Source organism: Vombatus ursinus, unplaced genomic scaffold (genome assembly GCF_900497805.2).
Source record: "Vombatus ursinus unplaced genomic scaffold, bare-nosed wombat genome assembly UNPS02014959.1, whole genome shotgun sequence".
Classification (NCBI taxonomy): Eukaryota; Metazoa; Chordata; class Mammalia; order Diprotodontia; family Vombatidae; genus Vombatus; species Vombatus ursinus.
Window position 1 is genome coordinate 12460494 of NW_020954737.1, and position 19536 is coordinate 12480029.

Here is a 19536-nt window from a genome sequence, read left to right on the forward strand (position 1 = left end):
TTGAACAAAGAAGGTAAGTTTAATACAGCAGCTCTGTGGAATAAAATAGTCAAGTAAGAAAGAATAAAAGGATTACCTGGAGGCAATTAAAATATAGCTAAGATTAGATAATACAAATATGTAGTAGATCTAGTCAGCACAGTTGTGTGACTTCCTCCAGCATACTTCAAACATACAGAGAATAGGAAGGGAGCAGGTGCCTTTTAAGGACAAAGCAAAGTTGGAGTTTGGTAGGACAAGGGGGCAAGAGATTTGAGAATAGAGAGTAGTATGAAATTGAGCCAGTTAACGATGACTTCAAAACTGGGAAAGGAAGAGAGTGAGGCTAAACTGGGAGCGATATCCTGGAAAAGTACCAAAGGATGGAAATCTTGGTTAGGGAAAAAAAATTGGTTTAGGAGGAGTAAACTATAGGGAGATTTTGAATGATAGGAAGTATCAAATGATCAGAGTAATTTCAGAATTTTTTTTATCATGGAAGTGGAACATTTTTGGGAGATGGTGTAATCATAATTCCTATGTGTACATAGCTGATACATACTGAAATTTTAGGTCAAAGAAGTTGACAGACTGGAAGACCAGGTTGTTTGGAGGAGCAACAACATATATATTGAAATCCCCTCATATAAGTTAGTATGTTAGTATGGAGAGGGTGATGGTAAGTCAAGTGATGAATTCTTTGAAAAAGAATGGCCTTGTAGGCAGAACATAAATGCTGTAACAATCTGGTTAGAATAATACATTTGAATAGAGTGAACCTCAAAGGAGAACAGTTTAGGCTTAATTCAGTAGGCAAGATCCATTGAGTAAAGGAACAAGATACAGCATTATACAGAATGCATTGGAAGAAAGTAAGACTGTGGAAAGAAATAACAACTTGCAGACAATTGTAGTAATCCAGAGTGGAAGTAATGCTGTGTACTGACAGTGTGAATAAAGATAAAGAAACAAGAGACACTGCAAAAAAAGAATTGTCAGGATGTGGGGACCATTTGGATCAAAACCACTTAAGTGCTATGTTTGATTTTGTCACTGTGAAACTTGAAAAGTAAAGTCCAAAGAAGAATTAGAAGTTACTTTAGCTCTCTTAATATGAAAATATTTGCTCTTGATTATTTCTCACTTGTTTTCCATTTTTGTTTTATTCCAGGTTACCCACTCACTCATGGAAAAATGGATCATTCCAATCCTTGGACACCTCAGCGCTCTCAGCATTTAGACCTTACTTTAAGTCATCTAACTTCCATTTCAACATTATAAAACTTGCTGAAGAAACTGAAACTTTTTTTGTTTAAAAAAACAAACAAACTTCAAAATGGCTTTGTGAATTGTCATGACATAGCTATCTTGTCCAAGAAGATTGAAACAAACAATAGATGCTATGCCCAGGACTAGTGTCTTCTGCAATGTGACTTTTCATTCAAACTCACACGTGCACTAGCTACTGTATCTTGGCAATATATCCCAGTGTCAACATTTTGTTTCTTTTTGCAGAAAAAAAAAATAAAACACTGCCCAGTATTAGTAAATTATTACTAAAATCTGAATGTCAAATGTACACAGCCTAGGTGAAGAAACTAGGAAATCTAAGTTGAACCAGAACCTAGTTGTGAATTCAGAACTCCACTAAGTGGATTTTATGTTATGGCAGCAGCTTACAGACTTGTGGTTAGCACTGTGAACTATTACAACAGTGTTGTCATAGATCAGCGCTTTCAGCAGGCTATACATTATTGCACTGGAACTTGCCAGACCTTCAGACATGGAGTTGACTGTATTGTGGTACATCATAGTGTTTGTGCAGAGCTCCTGCATATCCCTGTCTCTGGTGTCAAAAATGCAGCACACGCTCCTATATTTCCTGATGAAAATGGTCTTTCCTTGGCCGAGAGTGAAGAAAACCATCAAATCCTCCCTGGTATACCTAAGGTCAAGAAGGTATCTGTGGTGCAAAGCACTTGCAACCTGAAAGACATTGCAGGAGAAGCAATCAATTTTGCCAGTGGAAAAATTAAGGAATTTTCACTTGAAAAACTCAAGAACTCTAACCACGTGACTTACCGAAAAGGAAGAAAAGTTAAGAGTGACTCATTTAATAGGCGGTCAGTTGATTTTGACCTGATCTTTGGTCATTATGGCAATGATGGAAGCTATCCATCCTTTGGTTTACTCCGGAGTTCCTCACTTGAGGAAAAACCTATGCCCCATAATAATTCACTTGAAACAAATATGGCTTCCTTATTTCTCCAAAATTTGTCTGAAGAGAATCTGATTACCCAGATATTGGAAAAACATAAGTTGGATAGCCCTTCTTCTGGGACAGATATAAAGATGTGCTTGGATATCTTGCTCAAGTGCTCTGAGGACTTGAAAAAATGCACAGACATCATAAAGCAATGCATAAAAAAGAAATCAGGGAGTAATATCAATGATGGAAGTGGTCATGATTCATTTTCAAGCTCTGAGACTATTTATATGAATGTAATGACCAGGTTGGCTTCCTATCTAAAAAAGATACCATTTGAATTCTTGCATCCTGGACATACTGAGAATACAGACTTGACAGAATTTATTAGTAATTTGCCGAACTTACAGCCAGCCCCCTTCTCCCCAATATTTGGCACTGAACAGCCCCCTAAATATGAGGATGTTGTCCAGTTAGCACCAGATACAGGGCAGTTCCATTCAGTTGAATTTCAAGAAAACAGACATGATAGTATTAAAACTGGAACAATTAAGTCTCTTCAGACTAACCACACAAAAGGTCCTTCAAATTCTTTACAAAGTTTAGAGCTAAATGACCCCAGAACTACGGAAGCTGTCCAACTTAAACCACAGACTTTAACTATGAATCCTCTCGAAAGTGTTTCTTCTACTGACTTTATGGAAACTCTTTATATTGAGGAAGAGTCAGATGGGAGAAAAGTGTTTGATAAGGAAAAAAGAACTGAGAACAGCTTTAATCAGGAATCTTTAGAAATGAACAAAGCTAAATCAGAATTTATAGAACATAATAACAGTCTTGAAAAATCTCCTACCTTAGTACAAGCTGAAAATCTTGGCAGCCTCTTTGAAAAAACAGCATTTGCTTTACCTGAGGAGGACCCTACACCCAAAGTCACTAAAGTTGAAGAGAGAGACCACATAGGTGTTATGAAACCTAGTAATCAGGAAGAGATAGATAAGTTATTATTGGACTTGGAGTGTTTCTCACAGAGAATGGAGAACACATTAGGGGAGCCTCTTGCCAAGAGTTGTGACACTAAATCTTTAAACAGCCATAATCCTTTGGTTGGGCAGACAACTTTGGATCTTGAGCCCAAATCTAATGACTCTTCACCCTTAGAAAAATCTCCTTCTTCCTGTTTGACAAGAATTATTGAAACTAACGGACATAAAATAGAGGAAGAGGATCGTGCTCTCTTGTTGCGTATCCTAGAAAGCATTGAAGACTTTGCTCAAGAGCTAGTTGAATGCAAATCAGGCAGAGGAAGCTTATCACAAGAAAAAGAAATGATGCAAATTTTGCAGGAAACTTTGACAACTTCCTCCCAGACTCGATCATCAGTATGTCAAAGTCATACAAGTGATAAAACCAAAGATAGTACTGCAGTGGTTTTGATTCAGCAGAGCCCCGAGGTAATTAAGGTAAGACCAACAATCTCATGTCTTAAAGCGTCACCAAAGAAATACTTGTAAAATAAATACACGTGAAAAAATGCCTTGGTTGACTCTATTAGTGTTGTTTCTGCTGTGAAAATACCTGCCTTAGAATACTAATAGTCTCACTGACTTCACCCAGTCAACCAAGTATTGGTTCTGCGTTTTCCAATACTGTACAAGGCTCTCCAGGTGATAAAATATATATGTGTATATGTGTGTGTGTGTGTGTGTGTGTGTATGTGTGTGCATATACACACACACATATATATATATATATGTAAAAGACATAGTGCCTACCTTTGAGGAATTAATAATCTAGGTAAAGCTAACATGCACAAAACAATTAGAGAACAATGTATTGTGGTCCTGACTTGTAGGAAGTGCCATTTAAACAAGTGTCTGATTAATCCCTGAAAATGGCAAATAGGTACCATGACTCAAGGCTAAGAGTTATTCATAAGATAGACAAAGATGAAAGTTGGCCACCATTAGTAGTGTGTAATATGTATTATTAAGAATTCTTGCCCAGGAGTGACTAGGATTTTTAAACCAGATAATAAGTGAATGTCAGACGTGTATTATGAAAGAGAAGAAGATGGTAAATAATCTGAGAAGGTCGAAAGGATATGAGAACCTAGATGTCATTTCTAAGATCAGAAGAACAAACTTTTGATAAGGTATAGTAACATAGTCTCTTGTTTAAAGGACTTTGTAGTTCTCTGGAATGTCACTACAAATGTAACATATGCAAAGTGTGAAACATGAAAGTGTTGGGTTGCAAAAGAAACACTTAGTTTTTCTTTCCTTTGCCCAGATGATCCCTTGCGTTATTATTCTGATCTACCAGATCCACTTTCTTCAAACCTTTGGTCTGATATCCTCCATTTCTAGTTCAATAATAAAACTAAATCTGATAATCTTTCCTCTGTCTTCACCCTTGACTTCTCCATATCTTTTGACATGAACCCTTTTCTCCTTGATACTCTCTTCTGTCTTGGCTTTCATGATACTCCTCAAGGAGTTTCCCTTCCAGATTGATTTTTGAGTAGGTAAAAGAGATCATTCTTTGCCTTATTTCTTACCTACCCTTAATCACTGAATGAGTATTGCCTCAGAAACTGAGACCTGGGAAAGATCTTAGCTTAAAAAGTCCAACGTCTCCTACTGAATCCGAGGCCATTTCCAGTTATCCTGATCAGTGTCTTGCCACTGGACCCAGATGGCTCTGGAGAAGACAATGAGTCTGGTGACTTTGCACAGCCCTGCTTCACTTGAATCTAGTTCACTTGCAAGTCAGTGTATCACCTTCCTGATGTCATTGGTTTTCTTCAAGAACAAAGGACAAACAACAGCTCCTCTTCCTGGTTATTCCTTTTCCTCTGTGACCTTTCCTTCTCAGTCTGCTTTATTGAATGATGATCCGTGTCCCACCCCTTAACCCTAGGTAGCCCACAAAACTCAGTCATGTTTTCTGTTTTTATGATTCACCAAACCCTCTGTCAGTGATCTCATCAGCTCCAGTGGGTTCAATTGTAACCTATTTGTAGGTTACTCACAAACATATATGTAAACCCTAACTTCTCTCCTGAATTCCAGTTCCACATTTCCTACTGCATGCTGGACTTCTCTACCTGAATATCCCATAGGCCTGTCAAACTCAGTATGTCTCAAAGAGTACATATTATCTTTTCCCCATTACGCTTATCCCCTCTCCATATTACCCCGTTGCCATTTATGTTACTTCCTTCTAGTCCCCCAAGTTCACAGCCCCAGAGTCATGCATTCTTCATTGGCCACTCTTCTCTCACTCCCTATAGTGGGCCAGACTTGACTGAGAGCAGTTAAGATTCAGGATTGGAGTGATATGAAACACTCATCAATCACTGGACAGTTATAAAAAGGAAGCTTACTTAGCCATAGAAAAGTTATTCGACAAGGATAGGTTCAGGTGGACATAGTACCCCTCATTTCTATAGACGTACCTATGTAGTCAGAACATTTTTTACTTTTGTGACAGTGGCACATCTGTCAGGTATGAGTGGTGCTGCCTCCTTGTGGACTGGCCTTTTTATGCCACCAGTGACTGAGATTTCATGTCAGTAGTTTGAGCCCTTGTCCCTTGGACCAACCAACCAATAGGACAGCAGCCTTAAGTTTTAGGGGAAAACTGGCTCAGCCCACATTATAGAAATCCTATCATATGTTACTCCTACCCCACCCTCATCATTTCTAAGAAGTTTCCAAGTCTTATTTCTTGCTCTATAATATCTGACAGCTGTCTCATTTCTCACAGGCTTAGTACCCTAGTTTAGGCTTTTAACATTTCTCATTTAGTGTAGTGGATAAAGGACTGAGTGTGGAATCAGAAAGATCTGTTTAAATTTTGCTTCAGAAACTAACTGTGTGACCATGGGCAAGTTAGTTAACCTGTCTGGGCCTTCGTTTCCTCATCTGTGGTATAGAAGAGTTGGACTTGATGACCCCAGTGGTACCTTCTAAGATTCTTTGGGCCTATGGCCCATTGCAGTAACCTCCTATTTGGTCTCCCGGCTTTCTAGTCTTTCCCCTTTATAATCTATCTTTCACACAACTGCCAAAATAATCACCTTAAAGCACACATCTGACCTTGTAACTCTAGTGCTTAGGAATAATCAGTGATTCCTCACTGGTGCCTTTAGGGCAAAATACAAATTTCTCTTCGTGGAATTTAAAGCTATTCCTGATTCCTAGCTGCCTTTCCAAACTTATTTCACATTACATCTCTCTGTCTCTGTCTCTGTCTCTCTCTCTCTCTCTCTGTGTCTCTCTCTCCCCCTTTCTCTCTCCCTTTCTCCTTCTCTCTATCTCCCTCTGTATATCTGTGTGTATACGTGTGTGTGTGTATGTGTGTGTGTGTGTATATATACATATATATGTATATATATATAAAAACACATACTTATACATGTACACACATGCATGCTCACACACACTATCTGGTCTAGCCAAAATGATCTATTTTCTGTTCTCTAAATGCATCATCGTATCACCTACTTCCATACCTTTTATACAGGATGCCCCTCATTTGTGCAGCCTGCACTTTTCTAATTGAGAATATCTGGGTTCTTTCAATGCTGAGCTCAGGTATTAAGTCAACAAGCACTTATTAAATGCCTACTATGTACTAGGCACTGTGCTAAATAAGCCTAGGAATACAAAGATGAAAAGTCTCTGCTCTGAAAGAGCTCACATTCTAAGGGGGGGAAAAACATGTAACTATGTACATACACAATGTATACAGAATAAATTGGAGTTAATCTCAGAAGATGCTAGCATTGAAGAGGCTTCTTGCAGAAGGCAAGATTTTAGCTTAAACTTGAAGGAAACCAGAGGTGGAGTTAAGGAGGGAGAGCATTCCTGGCATAGAGAGCAGCTATTGAAAAGGCAGGTAATTGGAATGTGTAGTATCTCATTCAAGGAACAGTAAGGAAGCCAGTTTCACTAGATCCCATAGTACATGTAGGAGAGTAAAGTATAAGGAGACTAGAAAGGTAAAAATGGCCTAGATTATAAAAATCTTTAAAAGCCAAACAAAGACTTTATATTTTATTCTGTTTTTGTTTTTTGCTAGGCAATGGGGCTAAGTGATTTTTATTTTATTCTGGAGGTAATAGAGAGCCACAGGAATGTCTTGAGTAGAGGATTGACATGGTCAGACCTTTGTTTTGTAAGAAGATAACTTTGACATCTTAGTGAAAGGTGGAATATAGTAGGAAGAGACTTGAGATAGGGAGACTACCTAAAAGGCTATTACAATAGATGTTGAAAGGTAAAATCAAAAGGACTTGGCAACAGATTAGATATGGGAGATCAGAGAGAATAATGAATTGAAGATGCCCCCCAGGTTGTAAGCCTGGGTAACCAGGAGGATGGTGGTGCCTTTGACAATAATGGGGAAGTTAGGAAAGGGGAGGGGGCTTAAGGAGAAAGAAAATGTGTTCTGTTTTAAATGTGTTAAGATGTCTACAAGACATCCAGGTTGAGATGTCTAACAGGTAGTTAGAGGTGTGAGACCAGAGATCAGGAGAGAAGTTAGGTCTGGATAAGTAAATCGAGAGTCATTGGTTTAGATATATAATCGAATCTTTGAAGCTGTTCAGATCCTTTCGTGAGACAGTTTGAAGGAAAAGACGAGAGTCTAAGACAGTCACGTATAAGCATGACCTGGAAGGTGATGATCCAGCAAAGTGGAATGCGTCATAAAAGTTGGTGGAGAAGCAGGAGAAGGCAATGTCATAAAAATATAGAAAGAAGAGAGTATCAAGGAGAAGAAAGAGGTCAACAGTGTCAGAGGTTGCAAAGAGGTCAAGAAAGATGAGAATTAAGACCATTAGATTGCAATGAAGAGATCATTGAGAGAGGGAGCAGTTTCAGTTGAATGATGAAGTCAGAAGGCAGACTGCAGAGAGTTTAGAAAAAAGGGAAACGAGAGGAAGTGGCTGAAATTACAGATAGCTTTCTCAAGGAGTTTAGCCACAGAAGGTAAGAGAAATATAAGACAATGGCAGGCAGTGATGGACAGATCAAGTGAGGAATTTTTAAGGATGGCAGAAGACATAAGTGGATTTTTAGGCAATGGAGAAGCAGCTCTTAGAAAGGGAAGGATTAATGAGTGAGTCTGGGGATGATAGTAATCTACTGGATAAGATGGGATGGGATGGGGTTAGCATTAGCAAGGAGAAGGGATATTTCTTCTTATGAGGCAGGGATGATCCCTCACTGGAGGCTTTTCCTGATTCCCTCATAATCGGTGTTATCTCTTTCCTTAAACTAGCTTGTTGTTGTTTTTTTAATCTGTTTACATGAAAGAAGCATGGTACAGTGTAAAGAATTTATAGCCATAATTCCAGAGTTCAAATTTTGGCTCTGCTACTTAGTATCTGTGTGAGCTTAGAAAGTAATTTAACCTCTCTGTGACGCAATTTCCTCATTTGTAAAAGGAGGGGGTTGAATTAAGTGAGCTGTAGGTCCCTTCTAGCTCTAATAATCCTATGTTTTGTTCTGTAGTATAATGTAAGCTCCATGAGGGCAAGGACTGGTTTTCATTTTCTCTTTGTATCCCCAGAACTGTGCTTTTGAACATAGTAGGTGTTTAATAAATGCTTGTGGAACTGAAATAGATAGGCAGTTTTTGACATTCTTTCTTACACATAGTGTTTTTGAACTGATTTTTAAGTTCTTGAAGTTCATTTATAATTTTAGAAATTTGGAACAAATTTATTTTGAAAACTCTCTCTCCTGTACAGAATCTATATATAGATATTTCATATGATCAATAGAAGAGTCGCCCTTGTCTCACCAGAATGCAATTATAAATGGTATTTGCCTTCTTTACTTTTTTTTAAGCCACAAAGTAAGATATGTTTATTTTCTTCTTTGAGCTTCAAAACAGTCAGCCACCGTATCTGGAAGGATCTAATGCATCTTTCTCATGAAACAAGCTCCTCACGTATGGAGTTTTTTGTAGCACTTCTTTACAGAAGCATGAGAAACGATACCTTCAGAGTTTTTTTATGAATTGGTTCATTTTCTTCTGAGCTGAATCTGCTTTAAGCTTAGTATTCTTTCTCACATAATTTAAATTTTCTGTTAGTCAGCTTGAATTGGTTGAGTTTGGTCTCCCACAAATATCTCTGAAACATAACAGTAGAGTGCAGGGGTTTTTTGTGGGGGTAGGGGGAGGTTGCGAGGCAATCAAGGTTAAGTGATTTGTAAGTGTCATGTTTCTGAGGCTGGATTTGAACTCAGGTCCTCCTGGCTCCAGGGCTGGTTCTCTATCCACTGTGCTACCTAGCCACCCCGGGTTGTTGTTTCGTTTTGTTTTTTCAAACAGGTTGGACAATCCATGCTGGATTTCATATTTGCTGCGAAAGACAATAATAAAGTTTTCATGTTAGGTTCCAGGAAAGGACCTTCTAACTAGTTCTTTTAAAGAGATTGGTTGAACTCAGTATTTCTGTACTCCCTCCCCTTTCATTTATTTCAAAGGTAGTATGATTATAAAAGTGGTCTCCTAAGTGGTAATGATTTCCTAGGATTGTTAGGGATCTCCTCCAACCAAGAAATGTAATTCTATATCCTATAGCTTTATGGCTCCCAGTTTTTTAATTATGAGAATTCCTTAATATCAAAATTTTTTTGCAGACCCCAATTAGATAATAATGTGCTTTTTAATTGCTTGGGACAGTGTAAAATATTTAACATTGATTTGTCCAATCCTCATAACAACTTTTTATATGTTTCAAAGCCACTTAATATGCATATGATCTCTTTTTGCTATAGTTACTTATTTTACACAATTTGGCTTTGAATTCACAAAATTTTGACAAATAGTTTTTTAATTCTTCATCATGAAACCACACTTTTATCACATTGGATATTAAGCATACCTTTAATGAAGAATGCATTTTCCCTCATGGGTTTTCCAATAGGGTTTAGATCAAACAAGTTCTGAGGCTATTGAAATCTGTTTTCTCTATTTTCTTAGATAATTTTCTTAACTTTTTGTGGCTTATGCTATAGTGGAAGATGATCTTGATGTATTCTAGCCCCATTTGAAAATTTCTTTAAGTTGAAAGGATTCTGCTTCTTAGTATGTCAGTGTATCAGAATTTATTTGTCATAATATTTATTCATCATTCCCTCAATGGAGACAAAATTTACAGGCTCACTGAAAATAAAAAAAATCCATATAATATTTTTTGAGTGGATGTTTTACAGTTTGACAAAGATGTCCAGATCTTACAGGTTCATCCAGATATCTTCTGACAATGATTTTGGTATAGCCTTGAAAGAAAATTTGAGTTTCCTCAACCTAAATTATCTTTTTCCCATCTGTAGAACTCAATTTTTGTATTGCCTTCCTTATGACAAGCATATTTTCTTCATAGCACTAGTTAGCATTAGTTAGCAGCTTTTTTTTTTTAAACTGACCCTCTTCTTCCAGTGTAAAGAAGCTTATGCCATACTTTCAAGGAATTAACAACTTCTTTAGCTTCTCAGTTCCTTTGAAGAGCGTTGCTTAGTTTTTGAGGATTAATTAAGTTGTTCTCCAGCAGTCGTATGTCAGTGGTACGGCATTGCTTTTTGTTTTTTTACCATATTTTCCCTTGTTCTTCCATATGACTGAAAGTGTTTCATTGTGGGTTTGAGTGTTCCTTGAAATGCTTGACTCCTTTCTCAGCAGTAGCATCTGCAATGTCTCTAACAGTTGTTGAAGTATCCTCTTTTAAAGCTACAACTTGGGGCAGCTAGGTGGCAGAGTGGATAGAGGATTGACCTTGGATTCAGGAGGACCTGAGTTCAAATCCAGCCTCAGACACATAACACTTACTAGCTGTGTGACCCTGGGCAAGTCACTTAACCCCATTGCCTAACCCAAAAAAAGAAAAAAAAAAACAATAAAGCTACAACTTTTGCCCATTTCCTTGGAAAAATATCCATTCTTAAAGACTACAGAATTAATAACACAACATAAAGGAGCAATGAAACACGTATATGGCATGAAATCAAGCACTCATCTGGCAGGAACTTAAAACTCAGTTCAAAAACACTGTGAGAAAAAAAATGTCAAAACTGATTATCCATGTCATTTCACTCCATTCAGCACAATTTGGTTTCAGCTGCTCTAGGTCTAGTGTTTTGACCATACTGTCAATAGAAACATATACATGACCACTGCTGTTACAAAACAAACTGATATAAAAATTATTGCTTGTCCCAAGTAATTTGTATACCTCTGTAGTTGTGCTTGTTGATAGAGGAAATATATAATGGCAAAAGGCTACTATGAATTCGGTGACATTTTAAAATTAATTTGTTTTATTCACAACAGCATCTGGATACGTTTGAAAAACAGAAGTGTGTGTGTTGCTCCTAAATAAAAATCGAAATTATAACATTTGGAGTTCATAAAAAAAAATCATAGACCCCTTGCAATAAGTCCACAGCTCCAAACCCACCCTAAAAGTCAGCAACTCACAGGCTGGGAACCACTACTACAGCCCAGATCCAAGACTCTAGCCCTGATAGAATGGTCCCCTAGAAGATACAAGTAACCAACTTGGCATCTCCCAGTGTATGGTTTAGTGGATATACTATCAGCTTGGAAATATTCATCAGGAAAGCAGCTTTGCTCTTATAAAGAGATTGCTCGTATTTAGATAGTCAAGACCCTTTCTTCTATCTTGATCTATATTCCTGTTCCACTAGGATCAATTAGACCTCTAAATCTAGTCTATCAGAGTTCACCTACCTTCTCAGCATTCCCCAGTCAATCAGAACTGGTCCCTCTAAGGAGGGACCTTAGACATCATCTAGTCTAGAGGTTTTTAATCTGTGATGCATTCATTTACTTTTTTTTTCAATATTTTGGCAACTATTTCAGTATCATTGGTTTCAGTATAGTTCAGTAGTTGGTTTCCTTTGTAATCCTGTGTATTTTGTTTTGTACCTATAAAAACTTTACTCTGAAAAGGGATCCATAGACTTCAGCTGATTGCTGAAGGAATCCATGATGCAAAAAAGGTTAAGAATCTCTCAGCTAATTCAACCTATTTGTTTTATAGATGAGAAAATTAAGGCCTAGAGAAATAAAGTTGCAGAACTAGAACTAGTACCTAAGTTTTCTTACAAGTCTAGGACTTGCCCCCCACCACTTCAGGTCAATGTCTGAATGACAGAAAGTCTTTCTGTGACATTCTGATTTATGAGTCTGAATGACAGAAAGTCTTTCTATAACACTGATTCATGAAAGTCCGCCTCTAACAAAACTTCTTGCCTCTGCTGTACCTCAGCTTTAATCATTAGTTGTTCCTATGATCTCCATTTCCACTCTGCCACATCCAACCACAGAGATTAGACCTCACTATCACATGAAATTGATCTACTTCCAAATCCTCTAAAATTCCCCAACCTGATCACAATCTGCCCTTCTACCTCTCCCACCACCTCACTCCACCTGTTCTTTGCCCTCTTTTCTAAAAAGAGGATTTGGAGTCAGAGAACTTGGGTTCAGTCTTGGCTGTGCCACATATTACTTATTACTACTGTGAGCAAAACAACACTGACCTCAGTTCTTTGTTGGTAAAGTATAAGGTTAAATTAGATAACCCCTAAGGTCCAGGGTCCTTCCCCGCTCAAAATCTGTGATATTACGATTTCTTACCTGTTGGCTTAATCGGTCACCCTGCTTAGGAGCCACTTCCTTCTCATTCACAGTTTTGAATATATAATAAGCCATTTCAAGAATGACCCATGCTCCATCCCTGAATCCCTTGGCTCTGTGTCCTTCAACTTTCTTTACTTCCCAATCTCCAGCCTCTATTCATCCTAATGCCAGCAGATAGGTTCATCTGATCCCACTTCCAGGTTGCTAGTATTGTACTAATTGGGTGCGCGACTAATTCCTACTAACTTCAGCTAAACCCTCACTGATGTTCGGATTTCTGATTTAATCCATCACATTTCCCACAGTATCTGTTTCAGACCTCTCTTCTCAAGCCCCCGACTATACCCACTTTCTTACTTTAAAACCATTCGTCATAAGCTCCCTTATATCCTTACCTCCCCATCTCTAAAATCTATGAGCACCTATCTCAAAAATATTTTTGCCTTCCATCTCAAAAAATAAAGTGGTTTACCTCATTACTAAGGACAACCTCTGTACTTAATAATGACTTACATTTAACTACCACTTTCCTAACAAAACTGTGAGATAGGTAGTTCAGATATTATTATTATTCCCATTTTACAACTAGGGAAACTGAGAGATGTTATGTGATTTTCCCATGGTCTCAGAGCCTCTGATTGCATGTCTAGTACTCTTCACTAAGCTATACTACTGTTACTTGTGCCCTTGGTCCCATCCCTTCTAATACTTTCTTTACCTTGTTCTATCAATTGATATGTCTCTCATCTCCATTAGTTCCCTCTACTGGATTCTTTCTCTCTGCTTATGTAAACATTTCTTTTCTTCCTCCAAAAAAACCCTCTGTGCTACTTTATCAAGGTGTCAGTCTGTATCTCCCCTCTCTCACTATTAAACTTGTAGAAAATGTAGTCTATACTTGGCTTCCTCCATTTCTTTACCTTAGACTCATTCCTCAACCCAGTGTAATCCCTAGCAGTATTAAAACCTTTATATTTATTGACTTTATTCGAGTTAACCCATAATTGACAAGTCCAATAGAAAGAAGGAAATAAACATTCATTAAGTATCAACTTTGTGACAGGCACAGGGCTGGGGCTTTACAGATATTATCTTATCTGATTTTCACAAATCTCAGTGGAAAATGCCTCTATTATCCCCATTTTTTAGCTGAGGCAGCCAGCGGTTGAATGGCTTGCTTAGGGTCACACAGCTAACAAGTGCCTGAGGCCAAATTTGAACTCAGCTTTTCCTGATTTAAGGCTCAGTGCTCTATCCACTGTACCACCTAGCTTCCAGTGTCAGAGTTGATAGCTTTTTCTTAGTCTATCCTCAATCTTTTGGCATCACATGGTACTGCTGACTACATTCTCTTTTTTTCTTGGCTTTCATAAATTTTTTCTCAGCCTTATCTGTGTGTGTTCTTCTATGACTCTAGGCTCTTTCTCTGGGCCTCTAATTAGCTCTCTACTCAACGATCTCATCCTGTCTCATGCCTTCAATTCTACAGATAACTCCAAAGTTTTCCTTGAGTTCCAGTGTCACATTCCTGAATGCCTTCTAGACATAACTAGCCAGATATTCTGCTACCATCACCTCAAACTGATAGTAAACATGTCTCAGAGTGAATTCAACCCTTTTTCACCTCAGATTTTCCCTCCTTCAAGATTCTTATTTTTATTGATAGAAACATCATCTTGGAGCCATTTTTGACACTTTTCTCTCTTACCACCGCCATCTACCTGACAAATAATTGATTGCTAAATCTTTTTTTAAAATTTTTTTTCTATTATGACCATGACAAGTATGAACATTTCCTTACAGAAAGAACATAAAAAAAGAAAAAGATGATACTTTAAAACTCTGCTACACACAGCTTAGCTCTCTTTGAGTGTTCCTGACACTGAATTCACTTAGTTCTACTCCTACCTGCCTAACTTTTTTTTTAATCTGTTTAGCTGCATCTTCCATATCACATCCACTAATTAAGGGTATCCTCCACGACTGTATTCATTCCTCTTTTCTCTCCATATTATCTCACTTGGTGCTTTAATCAGCTTATCATCTCTGTGCGAATGATTCCCAGATTTATTTATTCTGATCTCTAGTTCTGCTTCACCAAGTGCCTTTCAGTCATTTTTATTTGAATGTTCTATAGGCTTCTCAAACTCAACATGTCCAAAACTCATTGTCTTTCCTGTCTTCCACACTTCTCTATTACTATTGAAGGCACCTCCATCCTTACATTTACCTAGGTTTGCAACCTCAGTGACATACTCAGCTATTCACTTTTACTCCAAATATCCAGTCATTTGCCAAAGCTTGTCATTTCTGTCTTCACAACAGCTCTCTTCTACACCCTCTTCTCTCTACCAGCACAACCCCACCCTTACTCAGTCTCTCCTCACTTTTCACCTGGACTATTGCAGTAGACTTCTAATTGGACTCCCTGCTTCAAGTCTTTTCCCACTCTAATCCATCCTCCATACAGCTGCCAAGGTAATTTTTCCTAAAGCCCAGGTCGTTCCAAGTCACCCTCCTCAATAAACTCCATTATGTCTCCATTATATATGGTTCCATTATATCTCCAGAATAAAATATAAAGTCTTCTGTTTGCATTCAAAACTCTTCACAACTCATTCTCTTCCTACCTTTCTAATTTGCTTACATATTACTCCTCTCCATGCCTCTATAATCCAGCCTTGACTACTTGATTTCCCTTACACTGACTCACACACACAACATTCCATTTCCCATCTAATTGCCTTTGTACGGACTGTCTCTAATACCTGCAGCGTTTTTCCTTCTTACTTCTGTCTCTCAGAATCTTGACTTCCTTCTGAACCCAGATCAAATGCCACCTTTTGTTATAGGCCTTTCCCAGTCCTCTCACAAGCTACAGCCTTCCCCATTTATTCTATATGTATCTTGTAAGTACCTATTTATTTACATACTATCTTTCCCTTTAGAACATAAACATTCTTGAAGGAAAGGACTGTTTTTGCCTTTGTTTATATTTCCACGGATTACTAAGTGCTTAATAAATGCCTCTTATTTTATTGATTAATATTAAATTTAACATGATGGTGCCAATACTGCTCTGTGTCCCCTTTTGTACTGATTTCTGCTTTTTGCTGTGTATATTTAATGTTTAACTGATGTTATTTAATTTCTTATATTCTTTTTGTTAGTATAATTATCATTGTACCCCTCCAGACCAATACCACCCCATAACTCTTCCCAGGCAAAAAACAAAAACAAAAAGCCTTCCCTCATAACAAATGAGTATAGTCAAGTAAAACAAATCCTTGGCTGTGTTTGAAAACATATGTCTCATTCTGCACTTTTAGTCCATAACCTTTTTGCCACAAAGTGAGAAGCAAGACTGATCATCAGTGTTCTGGAGTTGAGGCTGTTCCCTGCTTGATCGTAATTCTTAAAATTCTTGAATCTTTTACAATTAGAACCATAAAGGGCGTTCTTCTGATATTGGTTACTTTACTCAGCATCAGTTCCTACTAGTCTTCCCAGGCTTCTCTGAATATCTCAAATTATTTCTTATGGAATAAAATTAGTTTATTACAATCATATGCCATAATTCATTCAGCCATTCCTCAGTCAATAGGCTTCTGCTTTTTTCCAGTTCTCTACTGTCACAAAAAGGACTGCTATAAATATTGCTGTAAAAATAGGTCTTTTCCCTCTTTCTCTGTTCTTTTTTGTATATTCCCAAATCATTCTGATTCTCATTGATTAGGTCCCAGGCCAAGCCTCACTTGGTCATTGTTTGGGCTGTGATGGCTCAGAGTGAGTGTAAATAACAGTTGTTTCTTTTGGGGCCAGAAGCCCTGAGGGTCTTTCCCTCCTAGATTGATTCCAGTTTTTTGTTTTTTGTTTTTTTGACTAGGTCAAAGAGGCCATTCTTTGCCTCATTTCTTACCTAGCCTTAATCACTGAATGGGCATTGCCTCAATCAGAGTGAAATCTGGGAAAGACCTTAGTTTAAAGAGACCAAGGTCTCCCATTGCATCCGGGGTCATCTCCAGTCATCCTGATCTATATCTTGCCACTGAGACCAGATAGCTCTGGAGGACAGAATGAGACTGGTGAGTTTGCACAGGCCTCTCTCACTTAAATCCAATTCACTTGCAAGTCATGACATCATCTTCCTGATGTCATGATCCTCTTAGAGAACAAAGGACAAAACAAACAAAAAAAACCAAAGAAACCACAAGGTGTATATTGCTAGTGTTGGTATCACTGGATCAAAGGACATACACAGTTACTGGCTTTTTAGGTATAGTTATAGATTCCTTTCTAGAAATGTTGGTTCAGTTCACCCCTCTACTAACAGTGCATTGGTGTGCACAGGTTTTCTAAAAGTTCTCATTTCCCTTTTTCTTGTCATCTTTGCCAATCTAGTGGCTGTGAATTTGAACCTCAGAGTTATTTTAATGTGAATTTCTCTTATTACTTATGATTTAAAGCTTTTTTATATGGCTACTGAAAGCTTGCTTTTCTTCTTTTGAGAGCTGCCTGTTCAAATCTCTTTCACCATTTATCTACTGGTGAGAATGGCTGTTTTTCAGTCAACAATCAGCATTCATGTATTAAGTGATTACAGTGTTCCAGATACTGTGCTAAGTGTCTGGGATTTGAAGAAAAAGCAAAATATATTTTTATCAATTTCCTAGGTCCTTATACATCTTGGATATCAGACCTTTATCAGAAAATTTGTTGTAAAGATTTTTACCAGTTAATCATTTCCCTTCTATGTTTAACTACCATTGATTTTGTTTGTCCAAGACCTATTCTATTTTATATAATCAAAATTGTCTCTCCAATCTTTTATTATTGTCTCTATCCCTTTTTTGGTGCAGTGCTCTTCTCCTTTACATATATGTGAAAGGTACTTTCTATCCTTGTTCTTCTAATTTATGACATAACCTTTTATGTCTATGTCATATATCCATTTGGAACATATTGTTATATATAATTTGAGCTGTTTGTCTTTACCTGTTTCTACCAGGTTCTTTCCATTTTCCCAGCAGTTTTTGTCAAATAGTGAATCCTCACTCCAGTAATTGTATTCCTTGAGTTTATGGAACACGATGCTATAATATTTGCTTCCTTCAGGGTTTGGTGTAGCTATTGTATTCCACTGATTAATTTTTCTATTTTTTTTCCTAATCAGAACCAAATTGTTTTGATGATTACTGCTTTATAGTATCATTTGAGATCAAGTCCACTACTCCCTTTCCAAATTTTTTCTCATTATTTCCCTTGAAATTCTTGATTTTTTGTTCCTGTAGATGCTTTTTTTGAGTAATTCTGTGATGTATGAATGGTGTAACACTAAATCTGTAAATTAATTTAAGTATTATTGTCATTTTTGTAATATTGGCGTGTCCCAACCCTGAGCAATTATTATCTCTCCAACTGAAAGTCTTGGTAGGTGAATATACAGATAATTTATACATTCCATAGTTATTTTGTTGGAATTTCTCTTCCCATCTATTCTTGCTGAGTTTTGTTGGCAATATACAGAAATGCTGAGAACTCATTTGGATTTTTTTTTTATATCCTGCTACTTTGATGAATTGAATTTATTGTAGTTGACTTATTAGTGTTCTCTAAGTTGGACATACCTGTAAAAAGTAATATTTATTTGCATGACTTCTGGGTTTAATTAGAAAAGGTGATAACGGACATCTTTGCTTTATTTCTGATATTATTGGAAAGGTCTTAAACCTTTCTCCATTTCAGTCTTTATTCTTGGGTTTTGATAAATATGTTAAGAAAAAATCTATTCCTATGCTTTCTAGTTTCCTTTTTTTTTTAACAGAAAGGTATATTGGATCTTGTCAAAAGTTTCTAGCATCTATTGACATAAAATGTGGTTTTTGTTAATTTCTTTATTAATATGATCTATTAGGTTACAGTTTTCCTTATATTGTACCCACTTCTGGATTTCTTATATAAATCTGACCTGGTCATAGATGATCATTTTAATATGTTCTTGTAACCTCTCTGCTGATTTTAAGTATTTTTGTGTTACAGTTCGTTAGGAATACTCATCTATAATGTTTTGTCTGCTTTGTTTCTCCCTGTTTTAGATATCAAAACCACATTTATATCATAGAGTTTGGTAGGATCTTTTCTATGCCTATTTCTGAAACATTTTATGTCATATTATAATTTGTTATTCCTTAAATATTTGATAGAATTTACTTATAAATTCATCTGGTCCTGGAGTGGGTTGTTTTTTGTTTGTTTTCTCCTTTGGGAGTTCATTTTTGGCTCATTCCATTTCTTTTTCTGATATTGGGTCATTTAAATAATCCATTTCTTCTGTCATTCTTGGTATTTTTGTAAATATTTATCCATTTCGGCTGTGTTCTCAGTTTTGTTGGCATAAGAAAAAATGTTCCTGTTAGTTTCCTTTATTTCCTCTTTGATTATGAATTGTCCTTCAGAGATACTAATTTTCTTCCAAGAACTACTTTAGCTAAGGCATCTAGGTGGCTCCATGGATAGCGTGCTGTACCAGGAGTTAGGAAGGCCTGAGTTCAGATTCAGCCACAGACATTTACTGGCTGTGTGACTCTAGGCAAGTCATTTAACCCTGTTTGCTTCAGTTTCCTCATCTGTAAAATGAGCTTGAGAAGGAAATGACAAATCACTCC

The 19536-nt window shown here is 37.2% G+C and overlaps 1 protein-coding gene across 1 annotated transcript in view; it reads left to right on the top strand.

Moving 5' to 3' along the window:
• PPP2R3A (protein phosphatase 2 regulatory subunit B''alpha) overlaps positions 1-19536 on the top strand; it is a 190248-nt gene that overhangs the window by 51952 nt on the left and 118760 nt on the right. The window contains exon 2 of the mRNA XM_027845207.1: positions 1151-3648. Coding sequence (XP_027701008.1) covers positions 1645-3648 — 2004 coding nt within the window. The 5' untranslated portion in view covers positions 1151-1644. The remainder of the gene's footprint in view (positions 1-1150; positions 3649-19536) is intronic.